This window comes from Thermobia domestica, chromosome 11 (genome assembly GCF_964235325.1).
Source record: "Thermobia domestica chromosome 11, izTheDome1.hap1.1, whole genome shotgun sequence".
NCBI classification, from domain to species: Eukaryota; Metazoa; Arthropoda; class Insecta; order Zygentoma; family Lepismatidae; genus Thermobia; species Thermobia domestica.
Window position 1 is genome coordinate 91295854 of NC_137464.1, and position 22644 is coordinate 91318497.

A 22644-nucleotide genomic window follows, 5' to 3' on the forward strand; every position below is an offset into this window, starting at 1 on the left:
TGTGTGTGCGAGCTCCCTCAAGGAGTTCCTGGCCACTGGACATATTATGTATTTATGATAAAGATTAATAGTTTGCCTTTAATTACGATTAAATTACGATGTATTTAATTACGATAAAGCATAACTATTTTTATACTATTATTTACATAACCGGCATGCTTCAAAAAGGCATTGAAGTAACCATTTCTGTTTTGTTTAATCTCCTTGATGTTAGCGCACGTACGTTCTGTACAGAAACTATAACTTAGTTCAAGATATATAGAGTTGGAAATACTTCAATACGCCAGCGTATATCTAAAGCAAAATGTTGAGTTGCAAGGGGTGTAGAGGAGTGGAAAGCAAGTAGTTGCGCATGCGCATTCGACAGAAAGCAGACGAAAACTCCGTTGCTTGCAGTAGGCCTGGATGCCCGAGGAACATAGCATACGACAAGAGGAAAGACAGAAAATGTGTATCTGAGTGACGCGCATGCGTAGGTTCCGCTTGTCAAAGTAAAGCGAGAGAGCACATCCAGAAGATTGCAGTGGAAATAATTGTGATAATTACAAATAAACAATTTATATACAATGAAATACGTATTTTTTTGTTATTAACAGGGGATGCCGGGCATACCAGCGTTCCCTTATGCTACGCCGCTGATACGAAAATAAAAAAGAACGTACCTGTACTTTATATCTGCATGTGTAGTGCCCTTGTACTTTATCTATGACTATGTGTGTGTGTGTGGGGGGGGGTGAATTTAACGCATATCGCATGTCTTGTGCACATGGATACTTCTTACTATTGCACTACGTAGAAAATTTATAGTATTTCATGTAGAAGTGGTAATAGAACACAGAAGAAACGCAGATCAGGGGGTTCTCATGTATACTATTACCTTAATTATTACCAAATAACACTTCTACAAGCACTAAACTCTCTCTTAAATTGAGGATCACTTATTCCGCCATCTTATCATAAATTACTCAGCTCCTAGCGCCTTAACTTATTAGCCATTACATTCTTAATTATCCATAAACAATATGATAACATAGTTCTTCTTCTTCTTTTAAACATCACATACTTGGCGTTAAAAACTTAAGTTTCTCGTTGCCAACCATTTCATTTCCCTACAAGTTGCATGCTGTCTTTCTTTCGCAGTGCAAAATATTAACATTCTTCCTTCCTCAGTGGATAATCTGCAAGCACCAATTTTGTCTCGTCATTTATATTCAGAATGTACACAAGTTCCATAGTGTGTAGCGCAAATGCCCCACTGTATAAGGAAAAGTTTTGAACAGTACCACAAATGTCCCACTGTATAAGGAAAAGTTTTGGACAGTACCGCAAATGTCCCACTGTATAAGGAAAAGTTTTGAACAGTACCGCAAATGTTCCAGTGTATAAGGAAAAGTTTTGAACAGTACCGCAAATGTCCCACTGTATAAGGAAAAGTTTTGAACAGTACCGCAAATGTCCCACTGTACAAGGAAAAGTTCCGAACAGTACCGCATATGACCAGGTTTTGAACCCAATGAAGATTAAAATTCTTTTTTGTCGATTTTCTCGAAAATTACGCTTCAGAATTAATTCTCAATGATGTCATTTTGTTCAGCTCAACGAGATCTCTTGATGGATATATGTCTCATCTACGACATTTCTTTCCATATACGCTAAAATTATGATAGAAATGTTATCGTAAATTTAAAGTCGGAACCAAAATTGCTGATTACATTACATCGCCCAAAGAAAAGACTTGTACCCAGCCAGTGCCCTATATAAACAAAAACAATAACGCCACGGAGTTTTGATAGTTCAATAATATAAACTATAATATTCTTTTTTTAATTTTTATTTTTTATTTTTCATTTTATTTTATTTTTATTATTTACTTGATTATTTTTTTTTTTTTGCCTAACATCACGTTTCAACACACAGATAACAGGCAGAAATGTATGTAAAGCTCGGATTTGAACTCTATGAACATCCATCGGGAATCGAACCCGTATCTCCAACACTGCTAATCAGTTATTGACGGAATTTATTTTTTGTTTCGTACAGGTCGAAGTTGATGTGGACTTACACAATTTGTGAATTTCTCCGCAGACGGAGAGGAAACCATATACAAAGATATGAGTAAACTTAGTTTTTTTTTTTTTTTTGTAAACAATTGGGTTTAGGGTTTAGATTTCTAGGCTTTCGGCATCTAAGGCCATTTAGCCCTTCACGTTTTGAGGGATGACGTCCCTCGTAGAGCACACAATCCAGGGAAAGGGAAGCGGCCTAGGACCTATAAGTTGGGTACCACCCCGGCATTTGCCTGCTGTGAATGAGAAAAAAAACAGGAAAACCTCATTCAGGGTGGCTGGCCTGAAAAAGCGTTGTACACTTTTTTGACCGAGCGCCCCCACCGGGAATCGAACCCGGGACCGTTCGCACCGAAGGCGAGAGCGTTAGAGACTACGCTACGTGGGGCCACTGTAAACAATTGGGATGTTTCGTATTCGGCCTGTCAGACTTTCTTCAGAAATATTCGTTTCCACGTTCAATTGTCAATATTCTTAGTGCAAAAGTGCCTTCCTTACGTCTGTTGTATCTAGAATTTTACTACTACTACTACTACTACTACTACTACTACTAATAATAATAATAATAATAATATAATAATAATAATAATAATAATAATAATAATAATTATTATTATTATTATTATTATTATTATTATTATTATTATTATTATTATTATTATTATTATTATTATTATTATTATTATTATTATTATTATTATTATTATTATTTCAGTACAGCGAACAGCTTGTTGCCAAAAATACAGCACATTATGTGGTATCAGAGTACTACATTACAGTGGAATAATAATACTAATGATTATGATAGTAATAATAAAGAAAACAGTAAAAAGATGAACATTAAAATAAAACTCAATGCAGATAAATGTCAATTAAACAGAGCAGTTTTGAAGTTACATTTTAGCTTAATATTTCTAAACGTCTAAACTATCAGTTAGATCTCATAAAATTTTCACTTGCTGAATAGAGTCAGTCTAAAATTTATGTACTTAAAGAATCTGTCAAACTTTTTAAAATTTCACATTTCCAATTCAGAGGAACTAAAATCTGCTATTTCTTATGCTATAATTTGGTACGGTACTTTAAAATGTGTGTTTCGTAAACAATATTCACTGATATATACATTATCTAATTTTTATTTTTTTGCCTGCATACTTTTTGTCAAATTTTTTTCCTCTGTTCGTAAGACTTTCTAAACTCCATATTATTATTATTATTATTATTATTATTATTATTATTATTATTATTATTATTATTATTATTATTATTATTATTATTATTATTATTATTATTATTATATATAAAAAGAAGATAGTGAAAGTATGTGTTCTAATTTAAGAACAAGGGTGAAATCTATTCCTATTTTGTTTTGAAGGTGCGCGATAAAAATGAATGAAATAAAAGTTTGTGATAAAAATGAATGATATAAAAATAGGTTAAGTTCATGTATCTTTATGATGTATAGAAACAGGAACTAGGAAGATGAGTATCGACACGCGATGTATCCGTTTCCAGAAAAAGAGAGAAAAAAGAAGAGAATTACGGAATTTAAAAAAAAAAAGAGGCGAATGTCTCAATCAACGAACGTATAGAGTGCCATCTAGAAACAGCGGGAGCAGACGATGTAGTGACGTCACAATCGCAGCTAAATCGATTCCTGTGTTGAGGTTGGCGTGGCGAAGGAGGGGGTGGAAACCTTCTCTAGAGACAGCGAGGCGAGCCGAGGAAGCGGGAATCGAGCCGACGTCGTTACTGTCGTGTGAAAGGGAGACTGCAATGTCGCTGCCACTATCGAGGAAGAGTAGCCGCAGGAGCTGCTGCTATGAGTTGGGGCTTTTGTGATGGCGCCGGTTGATCTGTCGCAATGGAGAACAGCAACGGAAGCGCGAGGTTTAGCGTCGAGGAGCCTGCAGAGAGATGGCAACGATGCCCCAGACTTCGAGGTGTCATGAACAAAGTTCTCATTTTGATTGTGGTGTCAGTGATAACAGCTGTTCTCGTCGTTTCACCTTTGTTTCTCAATATTAAACAGGCTCTGAGTGAACCTACAGAGGATCGAACTTCAGACTGTCAGCTTAGTGATAGGCAACAGACTGAACCTGGGGTACGTAAACAAAACTTCTCTATAAAGCTAGTGTGCACTCTCAATTAAAAGATTGTCATTATTCATAAGAAACGTATCATTTTTTTAAAAAAATAATAATTATTATATATCCCACCAGGACTTTAGAAACGGCCTAAGAAGGTTGACCCCATACATGTTCCCTGTGCTGGTAGATTTTGCCAACATTGGTCCAGGGGTGCCCATATCCATGAGCCAACCCCAAAAGTGTCCTACTGTTATGCCCCCTCCTCCTCCAAAAAAAAAAAAAAAAAAAAATGAGCAGTGTATTTTACAAATGTATCCAATTATTCTGCCTCTCGATACCCTACTCTTTTCACGTCGGTTAAAACGTGTTTTTCTTGTATAAATAATAAAGTGCTTATTCTTGTTATCTTTTGCAACTGATGACTAATGTAAAAATCTCAACTATTTTTTCCTCGATTCCCTATTCCACTTTGCCGGCCCCATTGCAGTGGTCGAAACGTTTTTATGAACTAAATTTTTATTCAATGTTGTTTTGGGAAGCAGATGGGGGAGGGGCAAGAGTAACCGAATCACATTTTTCATTGGTTAGGATTAGGATTAGGGATTATATTTCTTGGTTTTCGACACTTAGGTCATGTTAGCCCGTCACCATGGGCGGAGTTAGGAATTGTCTGCTCAGGGGGGGGACAGTAAATACAAATGAGAATCGAAGGATTTTATAAGAAGCATTTTTATTTTTTGGCAAAAAGTTGGGGGGAATGCCCTCCCATATCCCCCATAACTCCTGGGGAATTGGGAGGAAGAAAGAAATGAGAAAAGAAGAAAGATGACCTGGGACCGTTATGTTAGGTACTATCCCAGCATTTGCCTTGAGAGAATGAGGAAAACCTAGGAAAAACCTTGCTTAGAAAGGTTTGCCTGAAAAAGCTGTTACACTTTTTCAGCTGAATCCGGGACCGCTTGCACTAAAAGTGAGAGCGTTAGCGACAACGCTATGCGGGGCCTAATGTTTCCTTGGTATATTATTATTAGATAAGATTAGATTTATTAGTCATTTTGTGGACCATGTTACATGTAGGCCTACGTTTGTATAAACTGATATAGAAATCGTCAATGCATATATTCTATACAATACTTACAAGGTCCATTCACGAAGTGTCCCCTCGGGATTCGTGTAAAATTGATTCAAGTGCAAAGTTGTCCGCTATCCAATGTGTATTGTACTTATTTTAGTGCCCCATACCGATAATTTGCATATTTATGTTCCTTCATATATCCGAAATTCAATCACAATCGGACACAAAATTTGCTTTTAATTTCTTTTAGATGTAATTGCACATGAATGTTGGCATATACAAAACAAATTGGATCAAATATTGCTTCTCTGACACATGTTACCCACCCTGGTCGCCATCTTGGATCCGCCGTATCGGATTCAACTTTCGGTTTTTCAAATGGGAATAGGTGCAGGTGATACATCAAATCCATGTACAATTTTCTCGGAAATTCACTGGTGTAATGAATTTTACCGAAGCTTGTACCGTTTGCAAAGTATTACATGCTAAATGTCAGGCATTTCACCGAATATTGAACCAAATAGAAAGTTGTGCAAGGCCCCATGTATATATGAAATCTTTTACGTGATTTATCGTTGATTAAATATTCCCTGAACGTACATACACACAGACGTCAATATGGAAATGGTACGTCTTCATCCAAATCAGATTGTATCTCGATTTACATTAGGTATTTTGACCATAATATAATTCTTCCTTGTTATAATATAAGCAGTGCTGTAGTCGAGGGTACACGACGGTACACGTCGTATACCCTTTGCTTCAAAGCGTATAGTACTTTCTACTTTTCATTCGTTTATTTATATTTATTTATTTATTTATTTATTTATTCGAGGCATGACTCCAATGATAAAGGGACTATATCACCATTTTTCTCTTATATTCTTAGCATGTGTTCAAATATATGAGTCATGAGAACAAATTCGTTTTTAGTGTCACGCTTTAATTTATAGAAGGTTTTCATTATTGATGTTGCTACAAGCTACTATTACTTGGATGTTATTACACAGGAAGGAACCAAAACACAAAATTGTTAGTTTTAGGATGAGGGGATAGATCGATGCAAAATGGCGGATTTTTGTTCTGAGAGGATATCCAAGCGTTTTGAAGGTCGATGACTATGATATTTCAATTGCTTAAAACTTTGCTCTTTGCTAACGAGAACCAAACTTGTTCGATATTTTAAAGCTAAGGTATGAATATTTTCAATATCACACCAATGTTAATACATAACTTTAAGCAATGCAGAACCTATTAATTGAAAAAAAAAATCATGTCTTAATAATTTTAGAGTTAAATTTGGGCACAATTTTCTTACTTCTGGCACATCGCGCTCGACTTTTTTCTGTTCCTCCTCTGAGTGAGTTGGTTCCTTCTCCATACCTACACTCATTTATGTTATTAATGGTGATTTAAGTAAAGAGTGTTGTCAAGAAAATATCATGAAATGCTTTTTGACCATACAACAGTAATATATCCTTTATATTTTAATTTAATTAATTAATACATGAGTTTTACAATGTTCATTTAAAAATGCCTTCTATGTCTTTTACGACAATTACAGATGATTATAAAACAGCGTATACCCTCTGAAAATTTTAGGACTACAGCACTGAGTATAAGATTGTAGTAATAACAATTACTCACAGAAATGTAATAAGATTATGACACCAATGTTGTAAAGAGTTTGTTTATACCTACAGTACTTTTCCAATTGTAGGAGTTTTGATTTGTCAACATCAAAAACAGAAGCGTAACTGATATTACTCTGCAATGTCTATTCGCGAAGTGCCTGGAGGGATTTAACATGCAATACCTTCCAAACTGTACAAGCTACGATAAAATTCATTACACCAGTGAATTCCCGAGAAAATTGTACATGAATTTGATATACCACTTGCATCTATTCCCATTTGAAAAATCGAAAGTTGGATCCAATATGGCGGCCGGATTGGGTAATATGTGTCAGAGAACCAATATTTGATCCAATTTTTTTCGTTACATGTCCAGTTACATCTAGAGAAATTAAATTGAATCAATTTTATACGAATCCCGAGGGAATGTTCCTTGTTAGAACAATTACAATGCTCTTGTTTTCATCAACTTGTGAAAATCGATATAGGCAAAACCAATTCTATAATCTTAATAATATATATATACATAGTGTGTGTGTGTGTCTGTGTATCTGTGTGTTTCTGGACTTGATTACTATTTTAATTACTGTATATTTGTATTTACCATCTGTTATATACAATTGGAATTTAATTATTTTTGGAATTCCAAATTTGCTGGTAAGATATTCATTTAGGGGAGAGGGGGACAGTGGTACACGGGGCACATAGGTACGAGGTAGATATTTTTCTACTGTGAAGAGGTAAATGGACAACAGTTTGGTGTTGGCAACATTGGTGACAAACGAACATCGTAACGCATAGTTGATGGATTGATGCAGCGTTCTTTTCTCTGTGCAGAAAAAAAACTGATTTCTAGAGCAAAAGTAAGTTTTCACTTATGTCTTTGTAAGCTTATATTTGTAATAAGCACTGGATTTTTGAAAGTTGCATGAAAGTGTAATTCTTTACAAGTAATTTTATTTATGTTCAATTGCCCTGCGTGGAGTAATTTTTCAGTTATAGGAATTAATGATCCTGAAGTTCGGTTGGGGCACATTAGTACACATGTATATGGGGTGGATTGGTACGAACCAATGTGGCCCCAGTGCTCTGTACCAGGCACGTAGGATTTCGTGAAGAGGGGAGGGTCCGTGACATGAAATACTGTGGTCATCACACCAGAGGCTCGATCATTCTAAACTATTTTACTGGAACATATATTGGTTCGTTTAGCAAGATTACGTCACGGGTAGGGGGGGGGGGCATGAAATTCTGAATGCCCAGGAGCTCGATCAATCTAAACTACTTTACTATCAACATATATTGGTTTGTTAGGACGATAAAATGAAAATATGTTGGTAAGTATTTTAATAACAAACTATGAAGAAATCTCGAGTAAAATAATAATAATAAAAAAAAAACGTGTTGAAAAAGATTTTATAATATTCACGTCTTACCCTGTTCATTCAAATATAACAATTTTGCTTTCATTATGTCCTCAACTATTATAAAAAGTACATATTCACTATTATAAAAAGTACATACTCAATAATGTCTTGTAAAATATTTTACAATATCTGCTCTTTCTGTTGAATCAAATGTTAACAGAACTTTCTTTCCACATAAATTTTTGTTTTTATTATTCCATCAACTACTGTCTGTTCCAAATGACAGGTTAAAGGAGCAGTAGAAAATTGTTTTGAAATAACATGTTTGATACTGCAAGGATGCGATAACGAAAAATTATGATAAAAAAATATCCATGCTGTTACACAACGGTACTATACTTTCGGAAGCTTGAAATCTACCTGACTAGTAGCAGAAATTCTGAGAATTCCGTAACTTTTGTAGAAATTCTGAGAATTTCGTAATTTTTCTAGAAATTTTAAATTCCCTGACTCTTCCAGGATATCTCGCTTACGTCACCACCATGTATTGCAAGTAATAAAGCTCCTCATAAGAAAAAGTAATTAAAAACCTCCTGAACTTTTTTTAACGCGATCCTTCTTTTTCTCATTTCTTTTGTTTCTTCCTTCCTTATTTTTTTTTCATTTCTAGTCTCGAAAGGGGGGATCCGGACCCCTCGGACCCCCCTTGGCTACGTGCCTGCTCTGTACCAATCTACCCTTTCCATTTGTAATTATAAGAGTAGACTACTCTTTGTGCATATCCCATATATCACAGTTTTCGTTGTGATTAACATCAAGTAGAAAAAGTTACTAATAATATATGTAGGCTATCTCTTGTGTGATCACTTGATTTCCGTAATCAAAGCATAAAAATAAATTAACCAAAATAATATGGAGAACTTTCCTATTATTATATTTCCGACATTCCGGAACTATAGGTAGGGCCTATAGCCGATAGGTACACAAACTTTCGAAAGGAAAATTGTTTAACCATTTAGGAGCCTTGATAGCAAAAACGTGAAGATTCTTTCTCCTAGGTCATAACATGCGAGTGATTTTAATAGGCACATGTCTAACAAAATCAACCTCAAATATATATTTGTACAGGGACACTAAAAGCCAACGTGTAGTAAGCGTCATATTTATTCGACTTTCAGCAACCTATTTGAAAGTTATTCGGTGAAGTTTTTGAAACTTTAAGACCAGCTAAGCAAGAAAGTTCTGTCGCTTTTTGTGGAAGTCTGTGTTCAATTGGCCCGCACACCGTGAATGTTCAATAATGGAGATAAAACGAAGGTCAATTGTTGGTGTGGATATACCAACATACTACCTGATTGTGGAAGTTCAGTTACACAGTGAACTTGCATAAGGACAGAGTAAACATGGGACCTCCACAGAGAGCCCTAAGGGCGAGTATAGTGTACGAGTTCAAACTGCGGTCAAACGTCGCTGTAGCAAGGGAGAAAATATGCCAGGCCTTTTGTGAGAGTGTCGTGACTACGCGGACAGTGCAACGGCGGTTTAACAAGTTTAAAAACGGTGACGAAACACTGGAAGACGCACCACGTGCCGGAAGACCAACACATGTACAAAATGATCTTCAGGCAGCAACTAAGGCGAACAGTGGCCAAACATGTGAGGAACTGAAACTACAATTTAGTGTGAGTGAAGAAACCGTTGGGCAGCACCTCCAACTTGGGAAGCACTACAAGTTGGGTCGATGGGTTCCACATGATTGGATCCGAGCCAGAATGCAACGTGAGCAGATACCTGCGTTTCTTTGCTAACTTGCCTGAGGAAGGAGAAATTTCTGGAAGGGTGTTGACATATGATAAGTGGGTCCTGTACGAAGCTCCACGGCACCGTCATCGTTGGTTAGTATCTCATGAACCGTTTCAAAAACAGCCAAAACCAGCACTGCACCGAAAGAAGATCCTTTTGTGTGTTTGGTGGAATGCTCGTGGCATCGTGTATCGGGAACTGCTACCAGCTTGTCAGAGCATCAATGTAACTGTGCACTGTAAACAGTTGGTTTGTATTCAAGAACAACTCAAAACTCTAGAGCCAGCACATCTGAATCGCAAAGGGGTCCTCCTGTTACAAGACAACGCTAAGCCCCACGTGACTGGGATGACCCGGGACACCATTCTATGCCTTTTATGGGAAACACTACCGCATCCGCCATACTCCCCGGACATTGCACCATCCGATTACCACTTGTTCTATCGCGATGGAATCCATGGCTTTCCAAAGCGTTGGCAGAAGGTCGTCGATGCTGATGGAACTCTTTTTGATCTTCCAGGTAATCTTAGGTGACTATCGATGTTCGAAGGTTGTGGGTGAAAAAGAGACAGAACTTTCTTAGTTACGTTTATAATAACAAAACACCGCCTCCTTTGGAGACAAGGGGAAGCTCGAACCAAAATTATAACATATTTTCTAGTTAGTAGTTGAGGTATGAAAGATTTCAAAATTTTGTAAATTGTAGGTAGCCCTTGGATTATTTACTTCTATTTTTCATTATAGATACAGAACCTCATTTATAGTACGTTATGTTTTTATGTTGCATTTTTGCTTCTGTAGGTCCTTAAATCTATTGTTAAAATACTTGAGTTTGTGGAAGTTTAATAGAATATTATATTTCAAAATATTTCACGGAAAAATAAAACAAAAAATTACGGTATCTCTATTATCAAAAAGTCTGTGTGATATTTCACCTTGCTCGTACCAATCTGCCCCAAGCCAGTACCAATCTGCCCCCACATGGGGAAGATTGGTGCAGATTGCAGACCTTTCGTAAAATGTAATTTACTCCAGGTAGGACATTAGTAGAAACAATATTGTACATTGTTAATGTAGCTAAAGAATCACAGTTCAAGTAGGAAAAAAATCATGTTTCTCAAGCTGCCAATATGTTCTAAAATCTCGGGTAAATAAAAATCGTACCAATGTCCCCTCCTCTCCCCTAAAGTATAAAATGTGTTTTCTAATAGCAGTTCGCGCACTGAGTTGACAAAAGAAACTCTTTTCATGAGTATTTTTTATGTACCCATGTAGTTTATTATACAATTTTACACCCATATAGATATGTGATTTTCCGTATGCAGATGTTCTATGATACACAGTAGATAAGTTATCTTTTAAACGCATAAGGTAGTTGTAAGTATCATCATCTCTTTTAATATTATCTAAATAATCCCAGGTAATTTTCAGAACTTCAAATATGTACAAAGAAGGAACTGTCATCACATTCAATGATTCAAATAGTTTCTTACAGTTGGTGCGTTTCGGTGATTTAGTAATGATTCTTAAGACACATTTATATTGTTTGAATATACTCTGAAGCTTCAGCGAAGACCCCCAGAAGGCAATTCTGTATTTAATATGAGAATAGAATACGGCATTGTGCAGGAATAGAATTCATTATAGATTCAGTATTGAGACTAGAGTTCGTATTATGTACATAGCCTGGATTAATTTTTTGCTTAGTTTCTTTACTTGTTCTTGCCATGAAAAATTATCATCTAAATACTTACCTAAAAATTTTACAATATTAGTAAATGTACATACTTCATTATTCATAGATATCTTTGGTAGTAAATGTGATGTCCTGTGAGATAAATGGTAGAAAGCACACTTTGTTTTATCTGCATTTAGTTTTAATTTATTTGCAGAAAACCAATGCATAAGTTGGGATATTCTAATATCAATGAATTTTGCAAGCTATCCCTGTCTTTTTCAGTTACAATTACTGTTGTATCATCAGCAAAAAGGAGTATATTACCCTTCTCTATATTTAAGGATAAATCATTACGATACAGAAGAAAGAGTATAGGTCCTAGAACTGACGCTTTTGGAACATCTTTTCTATTTATTAGTTCATTTGACTTTACTTTGCTCAGACTTTTAGTTGTTTCGTCAATATGAAGAATTGGTACGATTTTATAGTCTACACGTTTAAGTCGCCGTTACCTGTTGTTTGTGATCAAGTTGAACAGTTTGAAATGAGCTTTTAAACATACTTAGTACCTACCTCAAACTGGGGTTTTGACATAGGAGTCTCTGGCAACTTAAAACTGAGGGGACGGGTACGACTAGAATGCAACTAGACCCCAACTGAATTTACGTCCAAATTTATTAGTAAATGGTAATTTACAAAATTTTGACTCTCTGAAAGTCTTAAAATGACATTCTTGATTTTATTACACATTTCGAATATTTCATTTTCCTTCTTCTCCTGTATTTTTAATGAAGTGGTGTATATTGTCTACCTTTTCGTCCTTAATTTCGCTATATGTTTTTGAACTTGTCCCTTAGCTTCCCAGTTGCTTTGCTATCATAATTTACTCCATTTTCTGTTTTAATACCCAAGATATAAAATTTATTCTTGCTTGCCTCAATGTATTCTTTCCATCTTTCTCAAGCTGCAATTCTCTCAATAAAAGTTCATTTCTATCTTTAGTTTGTACATTGTCAAAGTAGTTTTCCTTCACTACTTTCTATTTCCATGAAATTTTACTTTCATATGCATTATTAAAATTTCCCTGTTCTTTTCAATTCCTCTTGTCCCGTTTACTTCTATTGTATATCCCTCTGTCTTTGTAGATTTCCTTTTACAATTCGCAGATCATCTTTCTATATATTTTTTCCTTCTCTAGTCTTCGTTCGACTTGAAATCCAATTGTTGCTGGTTAAGTAATGACAAAAGTGTATGACTGAAGTCAAGACTATTTTGGCTAACCAAGAAATGTAGCTTTTTAAATACTACATACACATTTCGTTGACAGTGGCTAACATTTCAATCACACCAATCTAATATTTAACAACACATATTAATTCATTTGCTCTGCCTCTCTATACTTCTTCCATATAGATCAACATTGAATTTCATCTCCTCAACAAAATATTGGGGGACACGTCTTCCCTGTCTCCCCCGCCAGAGACGCCCGTGGATTTTGTCATGTAACTTTGTTTAAAAGGACGTATCCTAAGGTGGAAGAGGAGACAGAAATATGTTCCATGAATTAAATTCTACCTTGCAAGGAACGTATATTTCAGTTAAAATCTTTCCAGCCTTAAAACAAAGTATATGTAAACAAAGCGAAAGGTACAGGGTTTTCATAAAGTCTGTACGGATTTAATTCGCTTATAATTTACATAAAAATGCTCATATTGAAATCAAATAAAGTGCAAACGGTAGCGGAAGGATTAAATTTTTACCTGTAATCTGCACCAGCTCAGTTCATTCACCGCCACACCTCCAACTGGGCGCCATTTACGTCTACACATTCGACTTCTGTGGGCTGTTGATGATGCTTTCCCTTACCCTGCTCACTGTTGCAGGCGATGTTGGCGGCCTCCCACTTTGAGGACGGTCCAGGACGCTTCCTGTCTCCAAGAACTTAGCATGCCACTTTCGGATTGCACTCTCAGTCGGTGCCGGCTTTTTGAACTCTTTGGTGAACTTTCGACACACCAGAATTGGTGATTTTAGCTCTGCGTACCACAGAACACATTGCGCTTTCTCTTTCACCGACGCCATCTTTGATACGGTAAAAAAAATAGTCTTCTCAGAGGAGTTTTTCATTTATTTATTTCTTTAAAAGACACACATTCCAATACAGCTTACAACTTACTTTTAACAGTCAACATTGAAACAACAATGAAAACAACAATGGATGGAATTTGGTAAGAAACTGACCCTTGCCCTCCCTCTCCCTCTCTCAACGTGTTCAGAGTTACAGCTTATCTAACAGTGTTGCCAACTAAAAATTTAATCCTTCCGCTACCGTTTGCACTTTATTTGATTTCATTATAAGCATTTTTATGAAAATTATAAGCAAATTAAATCCGTCCAGACTTTATGAAAACCCTGTATTACTCCGCGGCTCACACGTGTTTCGGCAGCGAGAGACGTAAACAGCAAGATCTTCTGCTAGCTTATTGTCGTCGCATAATTTCCAAAGTGTAAGGCTCAGTTGGTTGGTATATAATTAACGCACTAACACTGACTACTGTTATGTTGGAAATACATATTTTCTTAAATCGTTATATAAACGAGATTGGCTCTGTTCCTATTCTTATCTTTTGTGTTTTATAAAACGAGAGGAAGGTGGATTATTGTAACACTTTTTCGCCATGGAACTCTGTGCATTCTACAATATTTCAAATGAGTGGGATCGGCGCGCGAACGCTTAAGCATGTAAATATTATATGTCCAAGGACAGGTGAGGTTGAAATAAAGCTACATCTGTTGTTAAATATTATATATATTGCGTTTATTATCACAAAATACAGGATAAATTCGGATATTTTCATTTGAAATTATTATTTTAGTAGGGATTATATTGCAGTAGAATATTAGTGCAGTGAGGTCAACAACCAATCACTGGTCATCGATCCACTGGTAGTCAGGTGGGTTTGTTTACATCCACTTTATTCTAAGACTGGAAAGAGTATGGTCTGAAGTAAAAAGCAATGCGACTACATTCTTTTTCTTTTTTGTAGTACATACTTGCATATTAGTACAAACAAATAATAAAGTGTCTTTCTCCATGTGTTAATTACAAATCGAAATCGTTCCACTTTAAAAAGGAAATTACTAAAGACATACCTTTATTTTCTGAACACTAATGGCAATCAGATCCTGAAATTCCCTAATTTTTCTTGCGTAAGTGGTGAATTATGGGACGTATAGTACAATTATGGTATGTTACAAAGACTCTATAATCGTAAGATTTATTCGTATTGTCTTCTTTTAAGCCTTTCCCCCAGCTAACTGGAGACGACTTTTCGGATCGCTGTGCACCTTTTTCTATTTTGTGTCTTATCCACTGTGACATTACATTGCACCATATCATTCTTAACACGATCTCCCCATCGGAACAAACTCTTTCTTCAGTGGCCACCAAATAAGATCCTATGGCGCTCTATCATACGCTTTCTCTATGTCGATGAAAACCATATGAAGGTCAAGGTCCTTCCGGTATTCTATACTTTTCTATTAGCATCTTAAGTGCAAAAATTGCATCCGTTGTCGATCGTCCTGGCATCAAATCAGATTGATTCTCTTTATTTCAGACTCTTTCTCAAACTTGCTTCTATCACTCTCTTCCAGAGCTTCATTGTATGATTCATAAGTTTTATTCCTCTATAGTTGCCACATTAATGCATATCTCCTTTGTTTAAAAAAACGGTATAAAGTAGCCGCTTCTTCATTCTTTTAGCGTATTTCCTGTTTCTAATATCCTATTTAAAAAGTCGAGTAAATCACTGCACTCCTTCTTTACCTAAACATTTCCATGCTTCGATAGGAATATTATCCAGTTCTAGGGTTTTACTTCTTTTCATATTTTTCATGGCATTTTCTGCAGCTACCATTGTCACAAGCCGAACCAGTCCCTGATTCGTGGGTAGATTTTCACAAATTTCCCTAGAGTTTTCTTCACTGAGAAGTTTCTGGAAATACTCCTTCCTCCTCTTCTTTATCTTCTCACTTCTCAGAACCTCGTTATTTTTATCCTTGATGCAGCACGCATGCGAAATGACTTTCTGTTGCCCCTCTCGTACTTTCGAAAGTTTGTTCATCTTTTCTCTCTCTTGTGTTTCCGGATTGTTGTATCACATTTCACGAAACTAAATCCCCACGTTAAACGGGTTTGCATATCCAGACCCCTAACTACGAAAACATTTACAATCCAACGCCAATCATTTCAGGGATTCAACATGGTTTATATGACTTATTGAGACGTAAAATCGAGTGTGATTTATTCGAAAAATACTTTTATACATTGCAAGAGCTGTAATGTGCAAATATTCACCGCAAACTCATAATTGTATCGGACTAAACAAAAGCGAGTGTGGAGCAGAAAATTACTTTACACAAAAGTCAAAAGCGGATCTGCAAAGGCACGCGAAATAGTCGAGCAGTTGGGGTCAATAGTCTATCAATCACATGTTTATGTATTCAAACCATGTAGGAAGTCATTTTTTTACGTGTATTAATATTTTCATCCGGAGACTGAGAAAATTTCTTTGAATAACTTTTTGGCAATTCTTTTTCTTTCAATTTCGATTAGAAAGAAACATTATACAAATTGCATATCTGAAATCCATAGCTGAAAACAAAATATTAAGTATGTTCGCTATTCGATTATTATCCTCTGTTTTGTAACGAGAAACTATTCATAAGCAGTGGTGATTTCAGAAGATTTTCCCTGGGGATTTTCAATATGCGGGAGGAGAGAGTACTGTAAAAACACTGATAGCCCACATTAAGCACGATCGAAGATATAACCCCGAAGAGAGAGATGCTATAGCTCGAGGGGTTCTCGAATTTCCTCAGGTCACCCCCTGAAAACATCACTGTTTAAAATGGTCTTTTTTTTTTAAGCAATAGTTGTTTCTCCTTCTACACTGTGAAATGGCAAAATGATCATTTATAGATTATAACAAAGGAAAGTTTAATATGTTGCCACTTGTTGCTTCCTGCACCTATCCTTTCCTCATTTAAATAATTTTCTTCGAAGTTCTCTACGAAAAGATTTCTCACTTCCTTGATTATCAACCTTTCAGTATTCAACTTCTTGTTGCCCATTTTTCTTCTGACTAAATTTTTCAGTTGAATGTCCATTTTGTCCAACACAAGGTTATAAGAGAAAATATCAGCACCTTGAAGGATTTTCGCGTTCTTTAAGCTATTCCACTGTCTATCCTCAATCATAACATACTGTAGTCTACTCGACGTCTTCGGCCATTTATTGAGGATTTCCGTGTATACCTTCCTCTTTTGTTCTGAGTGAATCAAGTATTCCCGATTACTAGTGAATTCTGTATAAAAATAAGTCTAATCTCGAAAACAAGAGTATATAAGATTAGGGATCTTCGATGTTCATGTTAAGCGATGATCAAAGGTCAAATCTAAAAACCAGACCTATCAAAACACAAGAGATGGCTGTTCTCGAGATAAGATCCAGAGTAACAAGGTAAGTTCTTTGGCGACAGAATTGTGCACCCTAAGTTTTCTAGGCAGGAAACAAAAGACTAATCTCGTTGTACCAACGAAAAGAACATCGTAGCCTTGAACAATGTTTACCTGCAGAAACCGCTCTGAAAAACTTGAATCCACACCATCTTAAATGATTCTGAAGAACGTTTACTGCGAGCTCAGCCATGTGTCCGTAGTAGATCTGAAACAGCGAAATACTTCAGCAATGGAAATTGCTGAACCTACGACATCGCTAGATCGCGAAATCCATCGCAGGACTTGCGAAGTGTAGTGATGAGCAACAGCTTCGGCTCCCAGTGGAGGTTGCGACAAAAATAACACTGCAATAGGTGAAAGTGAAAGAAGACGTGCAGTATTCTATTAATCACATTGTATATGAAATTTTCACATCCTACAATATTGTGCGCAAACAGTTAAAGTTCCGAAAACTGTGGGAATCTGGCAAGACATTTGACCGAAGAACACGAAAGCATTGGAGTGGACCTATTTTTGGAATTAGTCTGTCACTACGCCGAGGATGGATGACATGTTAAACAGTCTCATAACTGGCAATGAAACATGGATGTAATATTCCTTGCCTTAAACGGAGCGTATCAATGGAGTATAAATACTCGTCTTTATTGGGGGAGTTGTGCTTACTGCATTCTGGGATTGAAAGACATGCTATTTGTCCACGTCTAGAGGCAAGAAGAGATAGTGATTGCTGCATCATACTGTGATATTTTGCTGCAAATTCAAGCAGCAACTTCGTTCGGAAAATGTCCAAAAATGCTCAATCGAGGCATGCGATCCTATCATGACAATGCCCGACCTCATGTGACCATAGCAACCTGTGGAATTCGAATGAAAACTTCTTTAAAGATAGCGATTCTGACATAGCCCCAAATGATTTTCACCCGTTTGGTTCGTGGATGTGCAGACGTGAACTTGGAGGTCTGCAGGTGGTTGAGATAACAGCACGTACGTATATATTTTTGACCAATGACATTCACATAATTTCGTTAAGGGTGGGGTTCAAACACCCAAACTCGTATCATTTTAGGACATACGCGATATTTGTATAGCCTACATATCTTCATGTGGTAAATGTTTACTTTTCCATATCACGTTCAAAATGGAGAAGTTAAAACTCGGAAACCTCTTCCTTGTGCACGCCATTTACTTAGATGGCTACTATACTATAGGCCTGCCATAGTCCCGATTTTGAACCTGAGTGTCCAGTGTCCTCGTAAATTTAGTGAGGACAGGCAAATGTCCCGTATTTTAGTCCCATCTCATTTCTGCTGTCAATATCAGCTTACCGACTGGGAATCCTGTTATTAATGAGTGATAAATAAGTTGTAACATGAAACAGGTTGAAGCAAGTTATCCTTACACCATCTCCGAGTGTTCCTTCGTGGCTAAGCGGTTAGCGCACGCACTTCTGGCGTGGGAGACCTGGGTTCAATTCCCAGAGGGAGCTCATGTGGTTCGATTCCACGTTAACCAACAGGTTTACTTCTCATATAGCCTCGCTGCTAAACGGGACGTTAAACTCAAAATCAACTCATAAACTCTCTCCGATTTCATAGCGGGCAAACCAATAGGCTAGACTCTTAGTGCAGAGTTACAGTTGTTCATTGGCAGCCAAGAGGATCTGCAACCTTTGATTACATGCAGGAGCTGAGCTGTTTTTGATAATACATCACAAGTGAAGTGTTCCAATTTTGTATCAACAAGAATGCCTAAACGAAAATACACTTTTTCCTCAAATCTGAAGCGTATTCAGATGAAAAAAAAATCATGTAAATGGAAACCGTTCATAGGAGTTCTCCAGAAGATTAAAGTTTCCTGAGAACAGATTGTACTATAAATTGTTCATTATTTCTTTGTATTCATTTCAAACAATACAGTCTAAATGTTTCCCAAAAATGTATTGTGTTGGAAAGTTTGGGGGCGGGGGAGGAGATCGAAGGTGGCCCCTATTCTCATGAAAAAAAAAAATAACAGGTTTATACTAAAATGATGATTATACTGTATATGTTCTTGTTCAATAACACTGCAATAAACAAAGTAAACATGTCTTCCTCCCTAGAATAAAATTCAGATTCGCAACTGAACTGTTGGTTACTTCAGAAGATCTAATATTAAGAAGTGAGTAGTGAAGAAACATGCCATTGAAGAATGAGCACATAAAAGAGAGAGAGAAAATGAGAAAACATCTATGTAGCACTTCGCGTTATCTGTGGTCCCAAAGGAACCAAGACACGATGCCTAATCTTATTATGTCAGTCTCAGCAGTTTATTTTATGACCGAATACGGGGTTGAGTCAATCCCTCTGCTAAAAACGTGGTAAAGTGATTCTCTGTATGTGTATGGTGAGATCAATGTTATATACAACCGTTGAGGAGGATGGACGAGAGGTGAGACTATAAATTTCACTCCAGATTTTTTCTTTTTTGGCAAACAGCCAAGAAACGTGGCCAAGAACTTATTTTTTGGTTTATTTTCAGATGTTTTTTGTATGTTCTTTTGTAATATTCAGTTCACGAGACTCGCAAGATTCTTGCAGATGCGGTGCTTCTTTCCATCTTTCTTTTTTCTTTCCTTTTTTATGTGATACTTATGAGTTGTTAAAAGTGCATGTAACAGCATCTATTAAAATAAAAGAACTTAACGGTGTTGAGTACCATCGCCATTTTAATTCCGGCCCATTGATTTATTTGGAGAATTATTTTTTTTGTTTTCTTAGAAATAAACTGGAATTTTAACGATTTTATTGATTTCTTCTTCAAGTCTAGTTCCTTCTTGAATACTATGAATATATAAACAGTGTCGCCAATGAGATTTACTGTAAATTTTCTGTAGAAGTCTCGTCTCGTAAATTATCTGTAGAAGTCTCGTCTCGTCTTGTAAATTTTCTGTACAAGTTTCGTCTCATCTCGTAAATTTTCTGTACAAGTCTCGTCTCGTCTCGTTAATTTACTGTACAAGTCCCGTCTCGTAAATTTTCTGTAAAAGTATCGTCTCGTGCAGTGCCGGTCTGGAGCAATCACGGGCCCTCGGCGATCTGGGCCCGCTGATCGAGAAACTTTTCACAGCGTATCTTCGGTACTTACAACAATGATTAAAGGTTTGTTTATGGAAAAAAAAGTTTCTGAAGTATTTTAAATCTATGTTACGATAAATGACAAGGTAAAACATACTTAAGCAATATAACGTAGATATAAATCATGATATAGGTTTCGGCGTCAGTTCAGCATTGTACTATATGATGTAATGAGGCTATGAGTGAAATAAAGAGAAATGTGTTGATATGGCAAAATTATGCGAAACCCGTATAGTTACAAATCTTTTTTTTATTATTCTATGAGAACTAATGACAAATATTTAACGTGCATTACAACATTTATATGACCACATAACTGTAAAAAGACGAAAATATTGGTATGCACTAACGAAGTGAAGCTTATTCTGGATTTATATTAATACAAACATGCAAATTATTGATTACTACTAATAAATTATTACAATATCATAAAGCACATAATTGTAAAATTGAAAATGACTCACACACACACAGGAATTACAAAGTATCTGGAACATATCAATACATTAATTTTCTTTTCAAAACTTCGCTTGTCACCGCAGTTTCATTAATGAATTTATTTTTGTCCAAATTTATAAACAAGTATCTCTCAACATTTATCAACATCAAAGGAAATAGTAAGTTCGAATATCTGAGTCTGTTTTTTACAATTTTCAATTTCGAAAAAACTCGTTCACAAGTCACGAGTGGATGGAATGGTCATTATATATTTAAACACAATATATAAATTACTAAATAATCCAGACTGTGACGATAGTTTATAGAGAATGGGAAATGCACATGAGAGACATCTGAAACATTTCCTTTTAGTACCACATTGAGTTTGAGACTTTTTTCCTCTTATCTTCAGATTCTTCTTTAGATGTCACACTTTCATCTGAATCACCATCGCCATCATTACTTGTAATTCTCACAAATTTACACACTTCTTTCTCTTCTGGTTCTTCAGACTTGTCCCTAAAATCTGCACTCAAATTACGATACTGGCTTGCAAACTGTTACAGTTCTAACAACTCACTTATATTCACGTTTACTAATTGAGAAACAGTTTGCAAGCAATCATCTGGAAAATCTTCTACCTCCACTGCAACTATATCCTCGTACCTTTTTGGGTCTAACCAGGAATAATCAAGCAGTAGAGTTTTGTTGGGTACAAACCGTTCTTCTATACTTTTACTCGCATAATCGAGAATGTTAAAGTATAGTGCTTTGTATTTCTGGTCATGTGACAAATTTCTAGGCTCGTCAGAAACTTGTTCACCAGGCATTTTCTTCACCTTGGGAATTCTTTTTTTCTGGAAAATCACCTTCTATATCAATTCCCCCATTCCTAAAATAAGCTTTGATGTCTTTACCCAGGGATTTACATTTGTCATGCAATTTTTAAACATTTTTGTCACTACTTTTTCTTCTAATTTCGTCTAATAATGCATCTACCGACTGCCAGGCCTTTGCATAGTCTAAAGATTGCTTTGGAGAAAGATGGACACAGGAGAAGAAACTGAAAACATGTCTAGCATGACTACAGCTAGAAACAAATTTTCGAATTTGCACCACTGTCCTAGAAGGGAACGCGCTTTTGTTTCGCAATCGAAATTGCCTGTTGACATATCTAACAATACTGACAAAAATTTAACGAATTTAGAAGATTCAACAAGCTAACGCTGACCTCACCCCATTGTAAACATCCAATAATAGACTAAGCTACGGCTTCAATCTTTTTTCTATTGATTAAATGACTGTTTTAAGGAAGTTATACATGTAGAGAACACACACACAGGAAAATATCTTGGAATTTAAAAAAAAATAATTAGTAAACTATTTCACTCGTTTTCGTCGGGAATTAATACAATGTTAATGTTAGATAATTTTAGTAAAACCTGTGAAAAATACGAAAAGAAAGGAACAATAAATCTATGAAAACTGTCACAAAGGAAAGTGCGGCAACTATAATGTCCGAAGGGAAATAGTATAACAGATAAATAGTTTTCGGTACTGTATCTAGGTAATGTTATTAGAGAAGATACCGTATGAACTGTGAACTGATGAACTGTGAAAATTAAAGTTAGATAGGAAAAATGTCATTACATCCAACTTACTTTTTTAATATTTTAGGGGCCCCTACAAAGAGTGGCGCCTTAAGCTATAGCTTGTTATGTGTAAATCTGGTACTGGTTGTTTTCTAACTGGTTTTCAAGCATTACATTAAACTATGTTGTGTTTTAAAATAATCAGTAGTTAATTCTGTTTTTGTATTCTAAACACATGATAATTAAGTTATTTTTTAAGTTTTAA

The 22644-nt window shown here is 36.0% G+C and overlaps 1 protein-coding gene across 1 annotated transcript in view; it reads left to right on the forward strand.

The window, feature by feature from the left end:
• The first annotated feature begins 3744 nt into the window (after nucleotides 1-3744).
• LOC145664278 (neprilysin-1-like) overlaps nucleotides 3745-22644 on the forward strand; it is a 112340-nt gene continuing 93440 nt past the window's right edge. The window contains exon 1 of the mRNA XM_081730811.1: nucleotides 3745-4170. Within this exon, the coding sequence (XP_081586937.1) occupies nucleotides 3931-4170 (240 nt within the window). The 5' untranslated portion in view covers nucleotides 3745-3930. The remainder of the gene's footprint in view (nucleotides 4171-22644) is intronic.